Source organism: Lates calcarifer, linkage group LG1, assembly GCF_001640805.2.
Source record: "Lates calcarifer isolate ASB-BC8 linkage group LG1, TLL_Latcal_v3, whole genome shotgun sequence".
Classification (NCBI taxonomy): domain Eukaryota; kingdom Metazoa; phylum Chordata; class Actinopteri; family Centropomidae; genus Lates; species Lates calcarifer.
Genome location: NC_066833.1, coordinates 12434784 through 12453081, shown reverse-complemented (window position 1 = coordinate 12453081; position 18298 = coordinate 12434784). Strand labels below are relative to the sequence as shown.

At 40.1% G+C, this 18298-nt stretch overlaps 1 protein-coding gene across 1 annotated transcript; it reads right to left on the bottom strand.

Moving 5' to 3' along the window:
• Nucleotides 1-534: 534 nt before the first annotated feature.
• On the bottom strand, nt 535-17506 carry agpat3 (1-acylglycerol-3-phosphate O-acyltransferase 3). Its single transcript, XM_018682025.2, has 10 exons — nt 17297-17506; nt 8351-8408; nt 7882-8114; nt 7269-7438; nt 6938-7099; nt 5704-5857; nt 5508-5610; nt 4285-4360; nt 3881-4079; nt 535-3700 (listed from the first exon to the last, which is right to left on the bottom strand). Exons 4-10 carry the CDS (start codon nt 7428-7430, stop codon nt 3609-3611), a joined length of 948 nt encoding a protein of 315 aa, XP_018537541.2. The 5' UTR covers nt 7431-7438; nt 7882-8114; nt 8351-8408; nt 17297-17506; the 3' UTR covers nt 535-3608.
• Nucleotides 17507-18298: the final 792 nt, after the last annotated feature.

Genomic DNA, 18298 nt, shown 5'->3' with positions numbered 1-18298 from the left:
ACAGAAGAGCAACTCGGCCATTTCTAAAACTGTATGTCATAGTCATCATTTACATTATGTACACATTTATACAGTCTCTCAACACCGTGTCACATTCTTGTGACTTATATACCTAAAATGTCCTGTTGGGCATCTGATGGAAAATTGGTTTGTCTCATTCAAAAGGTCCACTGCAAAAGAACAGCTAAATACATCTCTACAATTTCTAAAAGTGAATGTGACATTCATCATTTACTTTATGTACATATTTTTCACTTTACAGTCTCTACATACTGTCACACTTGTGTGACTTTATGCTGTATCTCAATGGAACATTGTGGCTGTGTCATGATGAAAGGAGGATGGATGCCAGTGTGTCTCTGAAAATGGCTGCTGATGAAGGAGAAAAAACATGGAAAGAGGAAAACATATTTTGTGTGGATTGAGCTACCCCTGTCCCTGTTCCTGCATTGTGCTACAATCCTTTTTATCCAAACTGCAGTGCAACCAGAGAAACTCACACAAATCCAAATAAGTCAAAAGAGTAAGAGTTGCTTTGTGATTAAATCCTTTAATATTCTCAAGTGTTTTAATTGAAGAAAACATAAAAATAGCCTTAGAAAACAAAAGCTAACGCAAGAGGTGCCACTGACTGAATTATCTTTGTGATTTAAAAAAGTCATTAAATGGTGTCAATTTGAAAAGTTATTCGATTCCAGTAGAGAATTCAGAAAAGAAAAAAAGCAGCCACAGGTTAGTTATATTTCTTTACTGAATATAAAACATCCAGTGTAAAAAAAATGCTCTAAATACTGATTTGAACTTCTCTGAATCCTTTCTGCTTTGGAAAATGATTTTTACCGAGTGACAGGATGGATTGGAGTGCATTTTTATCTAAAGGAAAAATGGATCTCTTGAAGGAAATGCTAATGGGCTAAAATCCTAACGCTTTTCACAAATATCTGAGGTAATGCAACTCCAAGAATCTTTGTGTAAAAAGAGTGTGGATTAATTACGGACTGGACTTTCTCAGTTCTCCATTTTCAGTTCTCTTTATTTCTTTATGCTAAAACTCTAGAACAAGTCACTTGACAGCTAATCCCAGCAACTTGCTTGCCATACTGGAGGACATTTTCAACATTTCGATCCTTCACTACAACAGGGGCTCAGTTAGCGATCTACATTTTCACACAAAATTTAAGCAGCGCTGTCTATTAAGGCTTGCATGAAATCTGTCTGGATTGAGAAAACTCTACAGAAGGTACACAACATATTGCTGCTGAGGAGTGATGATCTCAAAAAATTAAACCAATGAAACAAAATATGAGATTTAAACTATGTGTGGCACGTGAGGGGAGAGGGGAGGAGAGAGCAGGACACAAAATATTCCCTCCATATCTTGCTACCACTTTTTGTTTTTGGGGACCAGGAAATGTGGCTCGTCACACTGGGAGAGATCATCTCATGTACTGCAGCAGCAACATTTAGTCTGAGACAATTAAAAACAACCAACTTAGGGACGACCAATTCTAAAATTGGTAAATATGTGTCACTGAAAGCGCACCAACAATGGTCAAGTGTTGCTGTGCTGACATCCAAAAAAACAAAGCTGCCCTGCAGATGACGCGTTAGCAGCTTTCTTTGACTAATGACAATCTACGCAGACGCCTTTAATTAAAACCAACACCTTCCTAACTTTCCACTTTAAAGACTAATAATGGTTTTCAATTACTCATTCATTTTGGTGATCAAACCAAATGAATGTGCGCTACTCCACCATGCACTGTTGTAATGGGAGGAGGAGAGGGTGAAAATTCAAACATAAGAGAGGTAAAAGGAGGGTGCTGTTTTAAAGGGCTGGCGAATAAAGCAATCCCTTGCCTGAGCAAGCTTGATTTAAGGCAAAGGTTAAAACATCACTACTACAGCCTATATCAGGAAAGCAAAACAATATGCTAACAGCTGTGAGGCTACATGAAGACAGTTGGTGACCTTTTTCTGGAATCTGTGTCCACTGCCATTCAACAGCAGAACAGTCACGTCAACCCGAGCAGTTTGAGCTGCACTTTAACTGGCATCAGAGGGGGAGTGGTGTGTTGGACTGCTTCAGTGTTCAGACTGGGATTGCTGGTTGAACTAAAAATCACATTTAGGGTTTCAGGGATGGTCCAGCTACGTTTAAAAACAAAAATAAAGATAATAACATGTATGCAAATTCCTATTTGTGTAAAGCAGGTGAAAATAGGAATAGAGAACTGAAATGATTTTGAATGAATCTGTGGTTGTTGGTGCTGCGGGCTACAAATGAGACCTGTAACAGATGGTAGGTATCCTTGATAAGGACATTTTTCACATGTAGAGCCCTTGATATAGTTTAACAGACACCAGCATCTCCAAACCAGGACGTTAACGGGTCTCTTCACCAAGATCAGGAGATTAAAGTAAAAAAATGATCTTCCCCACTTTACCCTTGCGATATCTAGCCCTGAAGATGATGTGAGATTTATATTTTGAGGTCTCTGCCTTGAGTCTTCTGCTCATAACCTAATACAATTGAGGTGAACTGGATGTCACTGGTGGTGCTCAAATTACATAAAATGGTATTTGGAAAACTCAAGAGTAATGTCACTTCACAGAAACAATCTGCTAACTACTTGGATAATTCAGCGATGTCAATGTGGACAGTTTCCACTATTCTTTACATTCATGAAAACTGTCAGTAATTATCCAAGTAACTCAGACACTGTTTCTGGGAAGACGCTCTGCTGTCAAGTTTTTCCAATATACTGTACTTTTACAATGATCTGAGCACCATGAACAAAACTATACTCACCTCCATTTTTTGGTATGGTAGTGGAAACCTCAGTGGCAGTTATCTTAGACCTTGAGCATATAAAAACCAAAACTATCTGCATTGCTAGATACAAAGAAGTTAAATGGTACATTTTTTATTTTTTGTGATTTAGGTGAATTGACCCTTTAAGATTAATGAAACCAGGCTGGGCCTCAAGGCACCGGTTCCCATTACAAGTCCCACTTAGTGAAAAAAGGGAGGGAGACGCCCTGTCTAGTACAGATTGCTGTTGCAGTAACGCACTGCCCCTGGATGGAGGTTAAGATTACAAAAAGAACAGTTATGGATCGGTTTGTGTTCTGCGGGCAAAAAAGAAAGAGCATGCCCCCACTCCCTGATCAGCTGATGACTGTGACAGGAGGCGTGAGGGAGGTAGTGCAGAGCAGAAAATGGGTGGACTAGCTGTCCATGTGACCTCAGACAGGTTAGGAACTTGACTTCTGGTGTTACCAGGATTTAAAAGGGGCTGGGATGGGGACTAAGTGGATTAAGAAAAATGCAGCAGAATACGGTTACCTCATCTCCCCCTCCTTTTGTTCTGTGTTACACCAGAGAGCTTGAACCCCCAGACCTTCCATGCTCTCTCTCTCTCACTCTAGTGCTATTTGTATTTCTAACTCTGGTCTCTTTTATGTTTTCACAGCTGGGTCTCCTCCCCAGCCTACCAACTGACTCAACAGTAGGAGGAGAATGGAGTTGGGTAGGGGTGAGACACCGCAGGTGCCACACAGAAACGGCCGTACACAGGTGGTGGGGGGTGGGGGTGTGACACACTTTAGTTTTGTTTCTTGGCCTCTTGGTTTCCGTAACTGGAGCCTGTTTTCTTCACTTCGGTGACCCCTATGAGGCGGCGGATAGCTATGGAGGCTGAGGAGAGAACAAAGGCCAAAAAAAAAAAGAAGAAGAAAAAGAAGTGGAGTGAATGAGGACAGCAATTCAAATATTAAATACCACTGAGCTGTCCATGAGCTTCAAATCTAATCTCTTTTTTTCAGGTAAGTCACTGAGAGCCACTGTCTCCTGCGTCACTGGTGCAGAGTTCCCTACCTATGATGAGGAATATGATGAAGCCAATGATGAGGAGAGGGGAGCCACTGACGGCCACACCACAAGCAAAGTTGATCAGGGGAGAGAGCAGCAGGGTGGCCCAAAACAGGAAGTTCAGCAGCGTCCATGGTCGGCGACTTGGGATTACTGTGGGTCCGGGGAATTTGCCTTCCTTGTTGTAGAGTTCCTGTAAAGCATCCTGAGAGGGACAGGAAGAAGAACTGGTTTGCACTTCATTAAGGGAAAAAACACTAAACTTCTCCATATTGACATTACATTACTGTACAGAACATCATAAATGATGAAATGTATAGCTTCTTCATGTACAAAAGACCTGTCAATTTAAGAGCGATATGTGCTCCACTCTGTATTGTGCCTTTAATGGCAGCTTTCATCTGTTTTACCTTCTCCTGGTAGAGCTTGTGCAGCCAGCTGGCGCACTCCTTTTCATCATCTGGTATGTCCTCCACAGGGAACCGCCTGGATGGGAAAGAGTAAATAATTATATAGGACTAAATACGCAGTGTCATTTACAATTTTAGCCTTGACGGTCATAAATGAGCACATAATGAATGACTGAGAAAAATACAAAAGGACAACACACTGGATGGAGGTCGCCTACAGTTAGAGCACAGTCACTAAGCAACCACCTAAATCCTGTGGGAGGACAAATTCAAAAGCACAGAAATGTCCATCACAAACAATCTGACTTGCTAATTTATGCTGCAATTTGTGTGGAAGCAGCAAAGAAAAAAGGCAAACATGAAATATTTAGATGAGGTGGTGTATACACAGAGATAATCTAAATTATGCATAGAGAGCTGATGTTAAGTGACCTTTGTAAGAGTGATGTGAACTTAAGGTGATGTGGGCTCTGCACTGAAACTTTTCCTCATTATTTCTCCCGCTCACACGTTACACTGGATTCTAGTAGTGAAAAATCCTGATGTGAGTAAGAGACTGCGACCGGGATAGAAGAATATATAAACACCACACCGAACAGCATCGGTGTGTTGACCTGTCAGGATGCGAGAGAAAATGTTTTGTAATAACACCGTGCATCACATGTGGCCTGTAATGGCAGTTTCTCACCACCAGAGGACTCCCTCACCTAAAACTCACTTCCATTCTGCCTCATTGATTATCTCTTTTTCTGCTCTTCTAAGTCTATGTTTAACTGACTCTGGTCTGTTCAACCATGTTCCCACAAAAGTAAGTATCCACCAGTATTCTCCTTTTCCGGTTTATTCGAGTAAACCCAAAAAACACTATTTTTCTGATTTGTTTATGCTGTCCAGATTAAAAAAATGGAATGAATTGCCTTTCCCAGTCCTCTCAGTGGGAGTCGTCCCAATCTGTTTCCATCTCCTGACCAGTTCTTTGCTCAGTAGGAGAGCCCTACCCATTAGAGTTATTGTTCTGAAACCATAAACATGCTGGGAAACTAGCCAACACTCTTGAGTGCTCTCACTGTCTCTTTCCTTGTTATGGGAGAAGGAGGCCAAAAGGTCTAAAATACATACATCATCTTCCACTTGAAGAGACCCAGTACAGCTGGCAGGGTAATGCATCATTATTACAAAAACTGATTATACAGAAGTGAATGGAAGGTATCAGTGGCACTCACCTTACGCTCATGTCAGCCTTGTATTTCTTTCCGTTGACGATGCCCAGCAGGGTGGGAGTTTGGTTGTCTTTGAAGTTGAGAGTCACATCATACACAGCAGTTACTGTAAGACAGAAAACAAAGAAGATTAAGAACACAAAAACATGTGTGTTTTGAACACTTTGTGTGTGTGTGTATGTGTGTTTGTTTACACCACCTGTGCCCTTAAGACACTGCAGTGTTGTGGTGAATCCTTTGGTTCGGGGTAGTAGGTGGTATTTGAGCTTGGGTAGGCCTTTACTCTCTGCAACCTGCATACTGATTTGGTGCTTCTGCTCTGTGAAGCGGGTGCCCTCGCAATACAGAAGAAACTGCGAAGAGAGAAGAGCTGTGTTAACATACACACACACCTATAAAAAAAGAAGCGCTGCACAGACTTGAGGTGACCTCCTTTCTCCTGTCCCATCCCCTATCCCTCTTCTGCTTGGCTGAATCACATATCAAGTTAACCCCAGTGTAACAAAAAATGAAGTCACTATCTTCTCTCACTGGTATTAATGCAGGCAGGTGGATGACAGCTCTGCCAAAGACTGCTTAATTTGTTTATGTGAATGCAAAAAGCTATGCCATTAGCAGTGGCGTGATGCTTAACTTAAGGGGTAATTAGATCAACTGCTGATCTGCCTAATCTCAGCAGGCAAACTGGTTGAGTCACTATGAAAATCAAGTTGCTTTACACCTCCAGCAAAGATCTTACAACAAACGGCTGGCCCTACTGCCACCAGGTAAGACGGCTCGAATGTAAGCCACTTGTTTATTTAAACAGAACAGAGCTGCTTTGCATCACCAATATGACAGGATATTGAAAGGGTGTATTTAGTTTATTTTATATAAACACTGAATAACTACTTAATATAATGTAATAAATAAGTAAAATGTTAATATTGTCATTTATTATCTGTATACTGCTAAAACTAAGAGAATTAGACCCATAAAAGTGGAATTTCCCTTTAAATAAATGAAACAACCTATCCACATTGTGCAATTAGAATCCTAAATGGAAACAATCACACCTACACTTCACTGAAATAATGCACTCAGGCAGCTACATGTCTGTCTATTTCTAAGATGTCAATGCTGAGAAGATATTTCAGAAACTTGATTGTGCAACCAGGCTAGAGTTCACTAGCTTCTAAAATACCTGGTGGTATTGTTCAGACATGGTTCACTCTTTCCCCATACCATTTTCTTAGCAGCCCTCCCAAGCAACCAAACAAAAAAAATAAACACACAAACACAAAAGTCAAATACTATGGTATTTATGCAAATGGATATGTAGAAGCATGAAAATAAATAAATAAAACTCCTAACTTGCTTTTTCTTTTTTTTTTTTACACTTAAACTCATACACACATCAGAGGATAAACACAGTATGTCTGACGTGTACCTACCCACATATACTCAGGGTAGTCTTTGAGCCTGCTCAGTCCTTTGAAGACAGTCTTTCGGTCTTCCTCCCACTTTCTTTTGCAGAAGACTATTTCTAGGAAGTACCAGGTCCAGCCAATCAGAGGAACCTTCAGCAGCTCATGTTTGGCTAGAACTTTTGAACTCTACAAAGAGAGGACACGTGTATGGTTTTAATAATGATGCATGGGTTTCTCATAACATTGGACTGCATATGATGTTGACAAACGTTAATACAGAGGCATAAAGACATGTGTTTGAGCATCTTTTTTGAAGCATAAAATTCACCAAGTCATATTTTGCAACAGCACTAACCCCTAAGACGCCAAATCTTTCACACATGGTCCAGCCACAGAGGAAGTCGATTTCGAAATTGTGGTTGAGGATAACGATGACATGCTCTTTGCCAAACTTGTCCACCGTAGCCTGGTCGGTGTATAGGGTGCATTCTGTGCCCGACCACCACTCCAGCAGCATCACCAGCTCTGTGTAGAGATGATAGCACATCATGTGCATCAGGAAGGTATTTAATGAAATCTAAAATAAGGTCTACAAGCAAATTATTAGCAACCTCTGCAGCTATATGAGTGTTTCAGCTTTTTAGATCATTATTTTAGTGCCAATGTAACGTCTAATTGATCCTCAGCTGCTCTCATTATTCCACACAGGGAGCCATTTGCGGCAAAAAGCTCTGATAAACACACGGTACACTCAATGCCCAGCATGAAATGGCAGATAGATTAAGTTAGTTGGGACCTGGTGGGATAGTGCATTTATCTCAGAGGAGGAGATTGTATATTAGAAAGGTGGCCAGCCAAGTGTGACAAGACAAGAAAGCATGGTGTCTTTTCTTGTTAATGTAACTTTGTATTTGCATTCAAGAAAAATCTATCTTACAGGAACAACATATTAGGTATCATCTACTCACGACTCCAGAGGGAGTAGGAGAGCCGGCAGTTGATTCTGCGGTAGAGCTGTTTGTTGATCGGCCAGAGGATGCAGGTGCAGAGCTGGTATGAAGTTTATGATGAGGCCGCTCACCACAAACACAAAGCCCATCAGCAACTGCAGGATAAATAGGCTCTTCAGGTAAGGCCAGCAGAGCCATGGCTGAGGAGCCTGGAGAGCTGAGTAGGCTCCTCTCTATACACCACGACCAACCTGAGAGGGGGCAGAAACCGCAGAGGCAGTGCCACAGCAATGAGAACAACTTCGTTGAGAGATGTGGACACAGAACGAAAGAATACGGAGGGAGGGAGGGGGACAGCAAAATAATGGGTGGGTATTAAACAAGAGGTTCATTAGAACACTGTAGACAAAAGGATGTGGCCTGTTTAAGACTGTTATTTGGGCGAACATGCTTTCATAAATTCATAAAACACAGCAGTGTTTCTTACCACGGTGGGATCCTTTTACAAGCCGCGTTTACACGGTCCTTCGGCCAGTACTACAGACCTGGGAAAGACAGCAGAACAGAGGTTGAGGTAACAGTGGCAGTAATGACACAAGACATAAGACATAAAAGGCTACAGTTTAGCGTTATTACAGTAGAATTTGATAACATATGCTGTTGTGTCTTTCATCAAACAGGTTAACTTGTGTTAGCTAGGAGAACAGAAACAGCCTCTATCATTCTTAGTGTGGGTGACAAGGTAAACAAGATGTAAACTCTGCGACAGATGGTTCATATTGGAGCACATGCATTATCAGACCAACATGATTTTTAAACTACAGCCTCTTTGCAGCTGTCCTGGTATTGACGTCAGCAGCACTGTGACTCCAGTGGTTAGCACTGCTGTAGATTTGTCTACAGATCTTAAGAAATTAGAAAAGTTATTTAACAAGATGGAGATTAAACAGAAAAACTCTGCACAGTTCAGCTCCAGGGTGCACATTTGGTCACTGCAGTATTTCAAATGTTAAAATCTACAGTTTTTCCTAATTTTAATTCTTAAATTCTTAATTAAAATTGGCTTCGGATTGAAGGTCAAACTGAATGACTCACATAAGGACATCACTTTGACTCTGACAGACTAGGGACCCATCTAGGGTGTTTTCATATTCAAGCACAGTATGTTGGGGCAGGCTGAACAAGAATGAGCAGATATAGAGAATGAATGGATGGCGGGGGTGGGGGGATCTGTATCATGCAAACACCTATCAAAGACAAAATGTTTACTAAGTTTGTGTGCTGTCAAAAGACAAGGAGCTCACATTACATGATGTTCTGACCAGAGACACCAATTCTTTAACCAGTATCACCATAAGACTTTCAAGCATATGAAGTATTTTTGGTAGAAGTGACAATTACTATGAATGAGCACCCATCAAGATGACTGCAGGCCAACTGGCCTTGAATGGACTGTTCCCACATCTGCACCAAAGCCCATTAAAGTGTAGGTCAAGCCAGTTTAAAGCTGTTCTCAGAAACATTTCTAATCTGCTCCATGAGAAGTTGTTCCCTTGCAGATCTGTGTAGAAATCTGTGGTTGACGGGGCCTTCACCTGCTTAGTTTAACATTATAACTTTCTCTGTTTTTTAGTGACAGTATCAACTGTCGAGATAGTAGAATATGGCTAAAATCATGTGCTGATATGCTATAAATGTCTTTGAATTTGGTCTAAAAAAAATTTTAAATAAAGGTTTACTAAAGAAAAACAAGCTAATTTCATTAAATCAAGTCTTTGTTCACATGAAATCAGTGTCTTCTTATATATAAACATCTAATAAATCAATAAATGAATTAAAAAAGAGACAATTTTAATACTGACTGAAGCAAATGCCTGTGGTTAATCAGACAATTTACCTGTAAACAGGGGGCACTTGATTTGATTCACCACAACAAGAATTTAATACTTTAATTCAATTCATTCTGGAAGCTAAGACTTGTTTGCTTCTGACTGTTATACGATTAACTGTGCAGTGCCAGCACCATCAGCATATGTACAGTCACCTGCATTCACTGCTATAACTGTGTCAGCAAATCAGTTTAAAAAAAAAGAGGCTTTCTGGTGTTTGCTTTTAAGAACAACAGCCTGCAAAGCTAGACAACAAAGGAGAGACAGAAACATTATGTGCCTGTGCATCATTCTGACATAATGGTCATCAACCACAGACACTGTCTTGTTTGCAGGACATCTGTGATGATTACTCCAGCCTCGTCTAGTAACTACAGAGGACTGTTAAAAACTGTTATTTAATGTGCTTTATCTATCCTAAGAAATTACAGACCACCAGAGATCCAAGAAGCCTCACTGTAATTTTGAATCAATCTAAATATATTTACAGCCACTTTTCCTTCTTATACTCCTTAAAGAACTAGCTCAGTGAAAGTCAAACCAACTGACCTAAAATTAAAGCACATAGTTGACACAATTCCAAGTCATTGTGGGGAGGCAACAGGCCTTGTCCAGTGCAATCAATCCCCCACACAACTCTGCAACACAATACACAGAATAACAAGGTGGCCTGGGTGTGAAGAGAAGGAAATCTTAGATGCAACCCCACAGAACTTCAGATCAGTCTCTTGGGCCAACGAAGACAAAAATGTTGTCAACAAAGTGCTGAAATACAGTCTCGTCTGCATGCGTGTCATGTGTCGCCTGATAGTTCTGACTATGAGTCCAAACATCCACAGCTGCCTCTGTGTTATGTTAGAGACGTGACCTTTGTTCCTACTTGGAAAGGGAAAGTTACACTATTGCACATTTCACTTGTGGCTCCAGTGGGCAAGCTACAACACAGAGAATCAAAGAGGCCAGTGTATATTAAATACTCAGTACATCAAAGTGTGTTCTCTGTGTAATGGAAGAAGGTATAGGGGGGAAATATTTAATAATCAATTTCTACAAAGTCTTTCAACCTCATAGTTCCTCTATATTTTTCTATACTAACACTGCTCGTCAGAATAATCTATATAGGCTTAAACCTTTGCCCCAGTTCCTCAGCTCCATTATCAAATTAGGGGTAGGGTTTTTTTTTTAGAAATACTCATATATCCCCTCACAACTTCAAACTGTCTAACTCTTGGTATTTTGTTTCCAAAGTGGTTGACAAATTTCCTAAGTACTGTTACTCTTGGTTCCTACTGTGCGATGTTGGGGTTGGATTAACCAGCAATGTCCAGAAGGTAAACACACTTCACACGTCATATGTGAGAATTACTGTAAACTAACTCTTTGTATTAGGCTACGCTTATTCACCATTAACTAGTTGCTTATTAGCATGCATACTGGCTCATATTAGTCATTGTAAAACACTTATTAATCTCTTATTCTGCCTAATCATATTCTACAGCTACTAGGACATTAACTAGGAGTTTTCCCTCAGTAACCTCCTAATAACTGCTTATTGATATTAAGTAAGTTAGTTGTTGTACATGAATTATGATCTTACTATGCTTTACTTTGTAGTAACACTAGAAAAGTAATTCTCCCTTATTGAATATGGTCTATTATTTCATAAAACACAAAACTACAAAGGTTAATGATGTCCTAATAAGTTTAAAGTAAGTTCTGTAACTCAGAATATGTTCCCTTTTCTAAAGTGAGGTCTTGATTATAAATAATTTGTTAGTACGTTGACACTTATTAACCCACTCGGGATCTCTATTCTAAGAACTAATGTGCGTGCTAAAAAAAATTAGTTAATGGTGAATAAGTGTAGCCTAATATAAGGTGTTACCAAAAATATTAACCAGATTTGGAGGAACAGATAAATTATTTTAGGGCTAAACTTATTTCTGAATGTTTGCCTTTCCTGTCAGCTGCTGGTTTTAGTTCACATCACTACTGTATCAAATTAACTTGGAGACTTGAAACTTGCTAGAGACAAGACACAAGACATGTTGCCTTTTTTTGGGTTAAAAAAGACAACAGGAACAAGTTCCTCGGCCAACTTTTGCTGTGACAACAAGCAGAAACTCTGTGTGTGACAGCTCACACAAACATGCCGTGAACTTTGCTCTCATTTTCCTTCTCACTCCTCTTTCTGCTCCCATCTCTGGAGCCATGCAACTTTGAAAAACCACATATTTTATCTCAAGCTGAAATAGAATCTTCTTCACAGAGTAAAATATGTCCTTCCACAGACTTTGTGCATATTCATGCCACCCGTAAATGTAACTTCAGCTTGCAAAATGCAACTAAGCAGGAGCACTTAATATACTTGCTGTGAGAACTGGTATTAAGTAGCAAACTAAATGTTAACTAAAGTGTTAATCCAACCAAGTTCATGCATTTTTAAATTCATCTTCATTAGTACATCTTATATTTAAACAATGTGACTGTTTGCATTTGAGAATAAAAGGTGTATGTACATTGCTAACATTAAAAATGGACTTCCCTTTACATGACAGCTTTATCCTTCAAGTATCTTAACTATACTGAGGTTTAAAACACTGTATTTTTGAGGCTGATAAAATACACGCTTACATAAAATTAACATATGTGATAAGGACTCCTTAAGTTTGGTTACAGTGGTAGCCAGCATATGTGCAAAGCGGAATGTTCTCTGGTGACAATATTTCAAACTTTTGTCAAACACTACAATTTCTTTTACTTATTTTTTGACAGATGCAGCCATAGTGACTTATATGCAATAAGAAAATATCAGCCAATAAAATATGCTTGCTCTTATACAGACAGATGGAGACTGCTACACATCTACATAAACATTACAAAAGCTTTTATTTGCTTTTCAACTTTTTCTACAGAATATATGGTGACTACTACAATGTACAAACAAACAAATAACCATGCCAAGCTAAATCTCAAATGTAACTGATTGGATCAGTGCTCCATTTCAGCTATTCAGGTTAGTAGTTCAGTATTAAGAGTGAGCATTAAAAACACCCTTTTTAAACAGAATATTCACTCAGAACATCATCAATACTGAGCTTTAAAACACCATGACTTCATCACGCCATCTCACAAATCAAACAAATCAACACTGCCTGCAGCGTGGTGGTTTAACTGACTTTACACAAACCACATTTGTCTTGAATTGAAATACAAACAGTGCAGAAAAACATAAACATGGTTTGTCATAGAAGTCGTGTTTGAGTAACAAATATTGGGTTTGACTGAGAAGGCGTGCCTCCCTGAGGGTGCAGGGTCCACCTGTGACCCCACTAGGCCTGAAGAAGAGGAGAAGATTAGAGATGCTGACTGAGTTAAAGCTACTTAAGGCCGGACAGCTGCTTCTGCTTTGAATCACCTGAATACAGCTTCTGTGCCAACAAATAAACATGGGTTGCTATGCAATCCTTGTTGGGAGAGGACTGTTGAAATCTACCTTAACAGATGCCAGTTAAACACTGGCAATGCTCAGCCACATCTTGAAAGGTACCACACCCATGTTAAGTTGTTTTAATTCTGAAAATTTCATTTGACTTGCAAAAGTCTGCAGCTCATTTCCCCTCAATGTGATGAGAAAACCAAGTCATCCTTCTGGTATATCATTACTCTTACCACTGTGACAAGCTGAGTTATGTCCTGGGGTGTTAAGCTGACTTCCATCTCTTTTATAAATGCTAATTAATCTAGTAGGACCCATCCTAGCCTGCTGTGGCCACAGGCCAAACCATCTCTCTTGCGTTTAACTTACCAGTAGACGTAATAGGCCATTGCCATGACCACCAACGCCCCACAAATCCCAGTGAAGATCATCACAGCGCTCTGGTTCAGCATTTTGGCTTCTGGTATCTCACCAAATCAAAGCCAGAATAAAAACATACAGAAAGGCCTGCAGAGAACAGCGTATAGTCACAGGCTGTCCTGCTTCATAGCCATGATAATCCCACAGAAGGAAAGGGAGAGATTATGATGATGACAGCAAGATCCCAGATCTTGCTGGAGGAACTGCCTAATCAGCGCAACAGTTTACTGAGGACCAAAGAATTTCCTACCACCAGAAAAATTACCAAGAGGAGTGGATGTCCATTGAGAACAAATGCAAAAAGAATACACTAAAAACTCCTCAAGACTGCAGTGGATTCTTACTAAAGCCCAATGATGAATGCTAGATAGACTGAAAGATGTCTCACTTCTGGAAGAAAGGAGTCACACATGTACTGTAAGCAGTGTCTTACATGCATTCCCATCCTCTAATCCAGTGGATAAGATTAGTGCTGATTAGCAGGCTATGGGTACCCTGGAAGTGTCACATTTAATTAACATTAACAAAGAACAAGGCTAGGCTCTGCCCAAACAAGGTGGAGTTAGCAGAATGGCATCTGTTGCGCTAGAGGAACCAATGATAATGTAGAATTTCCTGCCTCACCTTGCCATTGGCCACCTGTAACACACTGCATTAGACAGACATCCACTTCTTGTGTGTTACCAAGCTTTGTTTTTCATTGGTCATGTGTAATTAGGAATTAATTAACGCAACACCTGGAAAGATGTTCTTCCTGCATCCTCACTCCCTCCTGTCTTCCTGACAGTACCTCAGGTACTGGAATTTATTTACAAGAGATCTATATTACTTAGCCACACAAAGATGACAAACAGGGCTAGACAACAAAAGCCTCTGGGTTCTAGACACAGAGCAGATGTCCACTGTGGTTCACACAAGCTGGCAGAGAGACGCAGAAATAAACTGTCAAGCATTTACTGAAGCAAATAGGTCAAAAGTTAGAGTACAGTCCTGGGGGCTTGCCACTGGGCATTAAAGCCAAATATAAATAGAGATAAAAATACATTGTGATAGCTAGACAATGAAGGTCATTCATGTTTCAATGCACATAGTGCTCCCAATCCTGCATATAGCCCAACACTTGATAGCAACTTGTGACACCAAACCACTTACAACCACTGCAGGCAAAAATTACATCTGGTGTTACACTTTGCAGGAAAAACTACAGGTATAAGATAAACTGAAATGATCACTGTCATGTTAAAGCAATTCATGGCAATAATACAACCAATATGCAGAATATACAGAATACTGTTGATTCAAATTCATATAGAAAAAAAGTGGGATTTGATATCGAGGAAAACATCCCACCCAAAACCTCTACACAAGAGTTTATCTCAGAGAGGACAAAGTACTTAATATGCAAGGTAAAGAGCAGGACTTGTATCACTTAAACACAGTTAGACATAGTTCAAAGTTCCCTCTGGGATCTGGGTGTGGCCAAAGAGAGAAGTGATGACTGATAAGAACTGAGGATATATAAGATACTCATTGCTGAAGTCAGCTAAAAAAATGGACCAGTAACAGAAAGAGGGGAAGTAGGTGACAGGTAAAATTGGCAGATTGACTGAACCGCTAGTTTGAGTATGACCAGTCAAAGTTACTTTGCAGTAAGTCACAAAAAAGATGAAGATGGTTCACAAATTCATATATTGCTAGTGTGAGATTACAGTCCAAGATGGAACTGCCCAGATAAAGGCTTATCTACAGACATGTCCACACGTTATATGTCTCAAAGTCCTAGAGGGCAATACTTTGGCTTGATTAACAGATAAAGGAGTTAAATAGTTTACTACAAGTAAACAGACATGTCACTGGACTTTACACCAACAGTGCATTTGGATGCTATGCATAAAGTTATACAACCTCAGAAGATTTGAGGTCAATGTTTCAATTTGGGCACCAATGCAACAAATGCACTGTCTTACTAAACAGTCATTTCTGTTTGCACTTTGGATTAGGAGGTCCAAATGTATTGTGGTCCTCCTGCAAGAGAAATCACAATAAAATAGAACAGACTTGGCTTATTCTTGAGAAGAAACTAAATAACCACAGCGCAATAGAATTGGGTGTTTAAAGTAAATATCACAGTTGCTGAGCTGTTGTTCGAGAGATTCTTACCAGATTGAAAGCTGAAATGTTAACATGTTTCCAGCTGTCTCCACTTACTATGTATTATAGTTATAATTAGTGTTTGTTACACATATTATCTAATTAATTGAAGGGATGGCCATTAGGACTCCCTGTGGTCAGCAGGAAGAACTCATCATTACCACCATGGTGAAAACATTAGACAGTAAAGTGGTAATTATCTCAACAGAAAATTAACAGAATGCAATTTAGATAACTGGCTATTTCTGTTAGTAATTTATCGGATAACCCAAATCCATAAACATAGACACTCCTAGTAATAACTGATGACTTCTTACAAATAATCATTTAAAATAAGTAATGGCCAGCACTACAGCAGTCTACACATCTCCCTGTCAAGGTCTTCTGCATTCAGACAGTCTTAACATGTGGCTCTACAATGCTTGTGTGCAACCAATGTTCCAATAAGTATTTTCCTATTTAATATGTATTATTGCTTTTTCCATCAAGCAAAATGCTGTATCAATGGACTAACCATATACAGCTGTAGTCTACGTGGGAAGCACTGTGGGACCACTGCTGCCTCTTGCACAGAGCATGTACAGTCACAGCATTACTGTGATTACTGGTAAACATCAGAAAATAGCTCACAACACTGCTAGCAAAATGTCAGGAATGATCACGGTAACACTACTTGCCTGTCTCGTACTGCCTGGCCCCGCCGGTTAAAAATGAGGTTCAAGCCTAAGGTTAGCACTGGCTTTAGAGAGCCGCAGACTTGAATGAACTCCAGTAACCTTACGTCTGGTGTGTGTGGTACGACGCAGGTCAACTCGGAGCCAGCTGGCGCACATGACGTACAGTGGGGCTACAGGGCAGAGACGCCTTGCAGTGTAAAAGCACTTTTTTTTTTTTTTTTTTTTTTTGCAATGAACCCACTGACACTTTTGCTAGCAACTCTAGCATACCACTCTGTGCCACTTCATTATCTACCTGTGCTAGTTTTGCAGCCTCGTGGCCTCGCACTGAAAATGCTACGAGTGGATTGCATGCACCAGTGCGGCATGGCTAGCGTACTAAGGGCTCAATATCCACATATTCAGCTAGGTGCAGTGACTGGGCTTATCTTTTGATACACAAGTCGTAAGCTAGTTGTCCCGTGAACTCTAAGTTACAAGCACACATTCTACAACTCATACATGAGAAAAGAAAACTAACCAGCCTGTCTAACTATTGCTTTTAGAGTTAACGCTAGCTGACACCTGACGTTGGACGTCTGGAACTCAACCTAGCCGCACGAGAAGGACAGAACCAGCTGCTAAGTTAGCTAGCATGCTAACTTAGCAAAAAACAGTGCAGCTAGGGAATAAATTGTAAACGGGGAGGAGTATAGAGTCGGATAGTTGGACTGTCCAGTTGACACATGAGTGCCAGATTTCCCCACATATGTCACATGTTGGTAGTGAACCGACCTGTGCCGCTTGCTAACGTTATGCTAGGCTAGTTAGCCAGCTAATGGTAGCGGTCAGTGTGAGTAACGGTACTCTGGACTTACCTGAAAATTATTCACTTGGGAGTCGGTAGATTTTGTTGTACTTTTTCCGCTGCTTTCTGGCCTTCGGGGGCGTAAATTGCGTCTTTTAAGAAGCCCTTTTCACTTCGTCTGTTTCCCAAAACGCAAAAAAATGACTTGAGGTAATGCGATTTGCAGGAGCGCTATTGTTTGTCGGTTAAAGCCCCACATTTCCTCAAAGCCCATCTGAGGATAGTGTGCCATACATCCGGTCCGGCCCCTCATTCATTCTCAGAGAAATAAATAAAATACACAATCTATATCTTATTTATTCAGTGGGACTTTACAGCCCCACACGTGTCAATCCAAATACAACAAGTTCAGGGTATAAATAATAGTAGAATCAGTATTTTTACTATAATAAACGTATACTGTCCTATATTACTGATTTCCTGTGAATAGTTAGCATCTTGCTTTAACTAGAGAATTTCTCTCCTATTTAAATTTATGTAATGGAAAGAATAATTTTGAATAAAAACTGTATTTACAGTATTCAAAACATGTGCAATATGAACTGCATGTTATCTACATGTGATATTCTCTTTACATTATCTGCAACATGGTAGTCTATTAGATAAATACTGACAGTCACCCGTACCTGTGGCAGAGGTTGTTCTGCTGGTGTAAATCTAATTATTCTAAACCATTTAACCTTTAATTGCACCTGTTATTTTACAGCCAGTGTCTGGTGTCTACCCTTTCATGCCTTTACATGTCAAGTGGTGCACAAGGCATACACTTTTTACCCCCTGAATGATAACCATGCACACCGTAGTTATGACTAGTCCCTTCACTCCCTGAGTAGGTGTGCATGTTTGATTAACTTTAGTGCTCTTTAGCCCTCTGCTGGTGAATATGCATCGCTGCAGCTTAAGTTGGTCTTGAAGGGAGCTATGGGAAGAGTCTTGTTGTACACATATACCCCCATGTGGCCTTTTGTGTGACAAATCTGGCATGTCTGTTGATAACATATGGCATCTCGTC

What these genes read in the sequence shown, in the direction of transcription:
- agpat3 (XM_018682025.2), bottom strand. Translation starts at nt 7,430, where the DNA reads ATGCTGCTGGAGTGGTGGTCGGGCACAGAATGCACCCTATACACCGAC. An exon ending in GCAGTGTCTTAAGGGCACAG is followed by an intron (nt 5,611 to 5,703) that starts GTGGTGTAAACA and finishes TCTGTCTTACAG; the next exon opens with TAACTGCTGTGTATGATGTG. An exon ending in AAGGCTGACATGAGCGTAAG is followed by an intron (nt 4,361 to 5,507) that starts GTGAGTGCCACT and finishes TTTCCCATCCAG; the next exon opens with GCGGTTCCCTGTGGAGGACA.